We start from the raw sequence: 8,240 nt of genomic DNA, 5'->3' as shown, positions 1-8,240 counted from the left end.
TAACTTCTTTCCTTCCTGTGGTAAGAGTTCCTTAAGCCTACTCTCAGAAAATTACCAGCATATAATGTTAGGAACCATATACTTCATGTAGATCTCTCAATGTATTCATCTTACATAATTTCAGCTTTGTATCTTTTGATCTTTGTCTCCCCACTTCACATGCCATCTCCCTTTCCCACTGTAACTATCATTCCATTCTGTTACTATTTGATTTTTTTATTTAAATTCCACACAAGAATGTTTTTTCCCCCATATTTGCTTTATCTCACTTTGTCTAATGGCTTCTAGGTTCATCCATGTTGTCCTAATTAGCAGAATCTCCTTTTTCAAGGCTGATAGTTCATTGTGTATTTATGTGTGCATACACTTGTGTGTATCTCACAATGTCTATTTTCATTCATTTTTTGTTTTTGGCACTGGGGATTGAACCCAGGGGTGCTTAACCAGTAAACCACATCCCCCGCCCTTTTTAGTTTTTGATTCAGAGTCTCACTGAGTTGCTTAGCACCTCACTAAGTTGCTGAGGTTGGTTTTGAACTTGTAATCCTCCTGCCTCAGCCTCTGGAGCCCCTGGGATTAGGTGTATGTCACTGTGCCCGGCCATTCATTTGTTGTCAGACACTGGCTATTTCCATGTGTTGGCTATTATGAATAAAACTGCAGGAACAAGAGAGTGCACATACCTTTATCAGTTGGGAATTTTATTTCCTGTGGGCATATATTCAGAAGAAGGATCACTGGTTCAAATGTTAGTTCTATTTTTAATTTCTTTAGTAGCCTCTAATTACGGAATGTAGATTGGAATCTACATTCCCACCAGCAGTGTACAATGCATGATTTTTCTCCGTATCCTCACCAATATTTGTTATCTATTGTCTTTTTTGATAATAACCATCCTAACAGGAAAAGGAAGATGTTTTAGTCAGTTTTTTTTCTCTGACTAAAAGACTGACAAGAATAATTTTAGAGAGGGAGCGGTTTATTTGGGGGCTCACAGTTTCAGAGATCTCAGTCCATAGACAGCAGGCTCCATTCCTGGGAGCTTGAGGTGAGGCAGAATATCATGGTAGAAGAATGTGGTGGAGGAAAGTGGATCAGGGCATTGCAGTCAGGAAGCAGAGATGGAGACTTCGTTTGCCAGATACAAAATATGTATCGCAAAGACATGCCCCCCAGTGACCAACCTCCTCTGGTAATACCCTACCTGCCTTCAATTACCACTCAGTAAATCCCATCAGGGGGTTAATTCACTGATTGGGTTAAGGCTCTCACAACCCCATCATTTCACTTCTAAGCCTTCTTGTGTTGTCTCACACATTTTGGGAGTTACCTCACATTTAAATCACAACAGAAGAAATTTCATTCTGGTGTTGATTTGTATTTCCCTGATGATTAGTGGTGGTGAGTACCTTTTTATATACTTATAGGCAATTGTTATATCTTTGTTGGAGAAATGCCATTTTAAATTGAATTAATTGTTTTATTATTGAGTTGTATGAATTCCTCATTTATTTTGGATAATTACCTCTGATCAGATATATGGTTCACAAATATTACATAGGCTCCCCTTTCATTTTGTTAATTGTTTAGAAGTTTTTTGGTTTTTTTTTGGTAGATGAACGCAATATTTTCGTTTTTATTTATTTATTTTTATGTAGTGCTGAGGATCGAACCCAAGGCCTCATGCATGCAAGGCAAACACTCTACTATTGAGCTACATCCACAGCCCTTTTGTGCAGAAGTTTTTAGTTTGATGTAGTCCCACTTATTTTGTTTTTGTTGCCATTGTTTTTGGTGTCCCATAGAAGAAATCATTGCCAAGATTGATGTCAAAGAGATTTCCGCCTGTTTTCTTCTAGGTATTTTACAGTTTTTGGTCTGTCTTTTAAGTCTTTAATCCATTTTGAGTTGATTTTTGTATATGGTGTAAGATGAGGTGCAATTTCATTCTTCTGCATGTGGATATCCAGTTTTACCAGTACTATTTATTGAGGGGAATTTCCTTTCCCCGTTTATATGATGCCCATATTAAAAATGAGTTTATCATGTATCATTTGGTTTATTTCCGAGCTTTTTATTCTGTTCCATTGGTCTTTGTGTATGTTTTTATGTCAATATCATACTGTTTTGATTACTATAATTTTGTGGTATAATTTGAAATCAGAAAGTGTAACATTTCTAACTTTGGGTCCCCCCCCCCTCAGGATTGCTTTGGCTGTTTGGAATCTTTTGTGGCTCTATATGAATTTTAGAATTTTTATCTATTTTTGTGAAAATGACTTCAGAATTTTCGTAGGGATTTTATTAAATATGTAGATTGCTTTGCGTTTTTACATTTTTACAATGTTAATTCTTCCAATCCATAAATAAGGAATGGAATATCTTTCTTTTTTGTGTGTGTTTTCTTTATTTTTCCCATCATCAATTTTATAGTTTTCAGTATGCAGATCTTTCACTTCCTTGTGTAAATTTATTCCTATGTATTTTATTCTTTTTGATACTATCATAAATGGGATTATTTTTTTCATTTCATTTTTGGGTAGAACATTTTTTGGTATTCTTTATTGATTCTTTTTAGTTATACATGATGGTAGAATCCACTTTGATAAAATTCTGCATGCATATTTATATCTTACTCTAATTAGCATCCCATTCTTGTGGATGTGCACAGTGGAGGGATTCACTTAGGTTTTGTTCATATAGGCACATAGGAAAATTATATCAGATTCATTCTAATGTCTTTTCTATTCCCATCCTTCATTCTTGATTAAAGAAATACAACTGATTTTTTCATATTTTTTGTATTCTGAGGCTTAAACAAATTCATTTATTAGTTTTAACAGTTTCAAATGTAGTCTTTAGAGATTTCTACATATAGAACTATGTCATATACAAAAAGGAAGAGTTTTTCTTCTTCTTTTTTCAATTTGGATGCCTTGTAAGACTTATTTTGTGGTTTTTCATATGATCCATCTTGGAAAACACTCCACATGTGCTTGAGAAGAATGAATTTTCTGCTCCTGTTGGATGCAATATTCATTTGTTGGTAAGTACAATTCAAGTCCAATGTTGCTTTATTGACCTTTCTGCCTGAATGAACAGAAAGAAAATGAATGAACAGAAAGAAAAAAAATGAACATTTTTGAAGGTAGAATATTGAAGTTTCTTACTTTTATTTTTTTATTTTTTTTTTTTTTCACAGCTGTATTATAACTTTATTTAACAACTCAGTAAAAGCCAAAATTGATGGATTTTAACATGGTATGTGGAGAACAAAGTCAAAGAATACAAAGTGCCCCAAAAATCATTCTGTTCAATACCGGTGCCTTCAATATTACCAAACTTCTGTGAAAGAAGCCTTATAATAAAGAAAGACTAAAATCAAAATGGAAACTGATTTAAAAAAAAAGTTCATTTAGCAATTCTGACAATCTAGAAAAGAAGGTCTGACTATAATACTGGATAACATATACATCATGTTTTAAGTAGAAAACACAAGAACAAAAAGTAATTATCACTGAAAATATTGCACAACTTCAGCTGTTTCCTCCAAATTTACTTTATATAATCAGATGGATATAAATTAATGAACAAAAATTTAAGCAAGATACATTAACAATTTAACAGAACCCGATAATCTAATTTCTTCCAATTTTTCTCAAATTCATTTGAGTGTTTCCATCATGGTGCTCATAAGGAAATCAAACAACATATGGCTACTACAGATGAATGTCAAATTAAGTATTTATGACATACTAAATTCTTCTATAATACAATTATGAAGAATCTTTAAGGAACTTGTTTTGTATGTAGAAAAGTGTTAGAGTCAAACATTCAACTCAACAAAAATAAGAAACATTTCTGATTCCTCTGTTAGATGTAGACTGCTTCTCCTTTTGCTAATGAATGTTTTTTAGCTGTAATATCACTGAGCTGAACAAATAAATCACCTTGAGTACATAAGGAAAAATAAACACATGCTAAATGGATAAACTACATCTTTACTAGATCATCTCTACCTCTAATACTTCAGAAGCTTAGAGATTTAGAGTATTCTTACATTAACTGCAAGAAAAATTAAAGGAGAAATTCCTTTTGAGATCACAACTATGAAGTCATGTGGTTATAAAATTCTGCATTTGTGTGCAAAACATGAATCACATTTACCTTTATTCTCCCTACTTAGTCTCGTCAATCACCTAGCAGGACTTAACAGATACCTTTCAAAGAAACAGAGACTGAGATGTGTTTATATAATTTCAATAACCTCATCACTATAGTAATGAGAGATGCAGTATCCTTTTGCTATGGTTCAAGACAACAGGGAAGGAGAGATCACAAGAAAGAGAAATCAAAATTATTACAACTGAGAAACTACTTCTCATTAAGTTTTACCATGGTGCCACCTTCATTTTTACATAAGCATGGTGGCATAATTCAAGCTCAATAAATCGGAAATCTTAATATTTAAAATTTACCTTGACTTTCATTTATCACCATATTAACAACCAAAAGAATTAGATAAAACACATAGGAAAGGGTAATATTAAACCCACCTTGCTGAGTTGATTTATTGACACATTAACTCATTTTTATATAGAAAAGGGATAGTGCATCTCAGTTTGCTTACAAGCTAGGAGATCACTTAAAATTCTGCATTTCCTAACTGCAAACAGAATATAGCACTTACAACAGGTTATAAATAAACTGGTTTTCAAGCATAGAGCCAGCCCCAACGATAATACACTATTTAAAAAGACCTAAGGCAATGAATTCCATTTCCAATGGAAAAAAAGAACTGTGCAAACAAGCTTAAAACTACTTTTTTTGTGCCAGTGTTATAAAATGTAGCTTTTAATAAAACCTTGACCCAAATGCCATTAACTTCAGAAAAAAATTTGGTGGAGAGAAGAATGTTATTTCATTTAGGAAAAATAACCACTATCTTTTTTCCTAATCTTCAACACACACAATTTAAACATATACAGTTGCTTTAACACTTTACACAATTCCTATGTACTGGAGCAATAACAAGGTCTAAATACAATTATATTCTTAAACACTGGGTCAAGGCTTTACATAAAAATACCATCCTACTTTCCCCCCCTAAGTTTCTAAAATATCACATACTTTCCTCAACATCTGCAGCCATCCAGGAATTTTTAGGAAACTTTTTGTGCATGATCTTAATTCCTAATCCCTGGCTCTTTGGGCTCAGTGACGAAAGATCAAAACCACCAAAAATGATGGTTCACTTGAAGTCAGACGAGAGACCCTGGCTCAATTAGTCTCATAGGATGAGAGCAGTGCTGCATCAACTGGCTCCATGCAGGAGGGGCACGTGAAGGATCTCATCAACCAGTCATCTATACAGTCCAGGTGATAGATGTGCATGCACGGCAGAAATCGAATTGGGTCCCCATAAACAAAGTCCATCATACAGATCACACACTCCCGGATCTTTTTTTCGGATCCATCTCTTCCAGGGTCATAAACTCCTTTAGGCAGATGCTGTATAAGGCCTATTCTTTGAGCTATCCTAATTTGTTCCTCTTCAGTCAGCTGAGTTGCTAGCCGAGTCTGGCTAGGTGTTGGATGATAAACTGGAACTGGAACTTGTTCCTGATATGGCGGCGGCGGCTCCTGATCCGGCTCCGTCCCCTCGCCAAAGCTAGCCCGGTCGGACTGAGACTCGTGAAGCAGGGAGATGTCATCCGAGGTGGGGGATTTGAGGCAGTTCCCCATCTTCCAGGGCTGGGGAGTGTGATCTGAGGGGGAGGAAGAAAGCAGTGACGGGGTCGTTCGCACGTTCCGCGGTCAGCCTCTCTCGGCGAGGTGGGGTCGACGGCAGACTGGGGCTCAGGCGGCGGCTCCCCCGCCCCCCGGCGCCGCCGAGGGGCAGCTCATGCCAGCCCCCGGGGGTGGGGACTCAAGGCTCTCTTACTTTTATTGTATTGCTATTTCTCCCATTTGATCTGTTCATATTTACTTTATTTAGGTGCTTTTTTGTGGATGCATATATTGACAATTGTTATATCCTATTGATAAATTGACCTTTTTATTATTGTATAATGAACTCTTTTAAGGTCTGAAAGAAAAAATTACCAACTAAGAGAATCCTTTGCCTAGAAAATGTGACCTTCAGAATTAGTTGAATGTAAAAATTTACCTCATTAAAGGTAATTATAATTTTTTTTTCCCACATACCCCAAGAGAGGTTTAGGTAAGAGGCAAGTCCTCACACAAGTTCAAGAAAGTGTCATTCCATTGCAGAAGACTTCTGCACTGTTTCTTTCCTTGTTGTCCTTGTGGGGTTTGTTGTAGATTTCCACACTGGGCTTATTTGTTCAGACCTTGTTGAGATTTGAAAAAAAGTTCATCGACTGAAGTTCTGCCTCTCCTGACAGGCGGCAGCTTCTAATTTTTTATCAGCTTGCTAGTTTATCGTGTTAAGTTGAACAGTTCATTTCATTGTCTTCCATCTTGGGGACCAGAAGGGTGTGGCAGTAAGGGCTGACCAGGGACTGGGTAGTATGTTCATTCTAGTGATGGAGCAGTCCTGGGGGCAGATCTCCTTGGCCAGCTACTCCTTTTTAAAAATTTTTTTTTAAAATTTATTTTTTAGTTGTAGGTGGACACAATGTCTTCATTTTACTTTATGTGGTGCTGAGGATCAAACCCACTCATGCTGGGCGCGGGCTCTATCTCTGAGCCACAACCCAGCCCCAGCTACTCCTTTTCTAAGTGCAGGCCTTCTGGTATGGGAGTGACATGGGTAGTGTGTGGGTGGAGTGCACTTTGTATGCAGAGCCATCTTCCACATCCAGTGGGTAACTGCGATCCAGATCACAGGTGCCTACATCCTGACAGATCATGAAAGGCACAGTGATGTGAGTGGGACCATTCAGTTGGTTAAAATCATTCTAATGGTCTATCAGGTCTTTGGTCAGGTTTGGCATAAGCCCTTAGGAAGGTCATAACCCTGACAGACAGCAAAGGTCTTGATGCTGGAGTTATAGGTGCCCCTGGGCTTGGCTCAGAGCATGCTGGAGAAGAAGACTTTTAGCTGGCTGTAGAGCAGTCTCACATCTTGGCCTCACAATATCTTGGCTACAAAGAAATGGCTTCAAGACATGTTTAGCAATGTTCAGAGTGGCTAGGAGGAACCAAATGCCAGGTGACCTGCATGTACTCATGCACATTATAGAGGCCAGCGACATCAGGGCCCTATCACATACCACTATGTCTGCAGGACAGTTCTCAAAGTACTGGATGATTTCCTTGGCAGTAGAAAATTGGGTGATATCCCCTGGATCTGTATCACACCTGGTAGCAGAATCATAGCCTGAAAGTCCACAGCTACCACTTGGCCAGACCCCTGGCTCCTGATCTTCTGGCTTAGTACTGGCTCCAGCTGCCAGCTGCCTGGGGCTGTGCATAGGTCAAACACCCATATCAAGCAAATTGGAATAGGAAAGCTGGAATTCTTCATTGAGTTGTAGCACCTTTAAGGCAATGCAGGCCTGCCAGCCATTCTCCATACAGTAGCAGACATCACACTTGTCCTTTGATGTTCATCCCATCTCATACTATTTGCCCAGGGACCTGTCACCAGTTGTCTGATGCCACCCTGTATCAGTAACCAAGTGAGTGGGCCACAATCTACTTTAGCTCTTGGTGCAGGGAAGATCAGGAATAAGGAAGTTGGTGCACCAACATCCAGGCCTTAGAAAAAGTGTAAACCCAGTGAGAAATGGTAAGACTTCAGTTTGTGTTTTTAAGTGAACCAAATACCTGTCACACATACCTTAGCATCACTGTAGTGTAGCAAATGTGATATCCTAGAAGGCCAAGTCCAGACCTGATCTGAATGTACAGTAAGAGTCCTGTCATCTTGTGTCAACATATCTAGGTCACGCCTATCATTGATTTTTTGATAGTTGGATTATAATATGTCTAGGGGAACTTTTCTTTGGGTTGAGTTTTACTGGAGATTTCTGAGCTTCCTGTACCTGTGTGTACATATATGAAACTTTGTTTTCAGCCATTATTTCATTAAGCTTTATTTTCTGGAACCTAAATTACATAAATGCTTGCTTTCTGTGTTGTCCCATATATCCCAGGGCTTTCTTCATTTGTTTTCATTTTTTTTCTCCTCTGAAGATATGATTCCAAGTGGACATACCTAAGCATCATTGTAGCGTAGGTTTTGAGTTTGCTTTTCATTTTTTTTGCTTAAT

At 37.6% G+C, this 8,240-nt stretch overlaps 1 protein-coding gene and 1 pseudogene across 1 annotated transcript; both read right to left on the bottom strand.

The window, feature by feature from the left end:
* Positions 1-3,394: 3,394 nt before the first annotated feature.
* LOC139704072 (RING finger protein 11) lies at positions 3,395-5,939 on the bottom strand. Its single transcript, XM_071607224.1, has one exon. It carries the CDS (start codon positions 5,743-5,745, stop codon positions 5,281-5,283), a length of 465 nt encoding a protein of 154 aa, XP_071463325.1. The 5' UTR covers positions 5,746-5,939; the 3' UTR covers positions 3,395-5,280.
* A 265-nt stretch (positions 5,940-6,204) lies between these two features.
* LOC114080860 (tRNA (cytidine(32)/guanosine(34)-2'-O)-methyltransferase-like) lies at positions 6,205-7,583 on the bottom strand (annotated as a pseudogene).
* Positions 7,584-8,240: the final 657 nt, after the last annotated feature.

Source organism: Marmota flaviventris, unplaced genomic scaffold (assembly GCF_047511675.1).
Source record: "Marmota flaviventris isolate mMarFla1 unplaced genomic scaffold, mMarFla1.hap1 Scaffold_187, whole genome shotgun sequence".
Classification (NCBI taxonomy): domain Eukaryota; kingdom Metazoa; phylum Chordata; class Mammalia; order Rodentia; family Sciuridae; genus Marmota; species Marmota flaviventris.
The sequence above is the reverse complement of the archived record's forward strand: the minus strand, read 5'-3'. Positions and strand labels throughout refer to the sequence as shown.

Bases quoted from the DNA above. Each gene is read 5' to 3' on its own strand.
- LOC139704072 (XM_071607224.1), bottom strand. From the start codon at position 5,745: ATGGGGAACTGCCTCAAATCCCCCACCTCGGATGACATCTCCCTGCTT.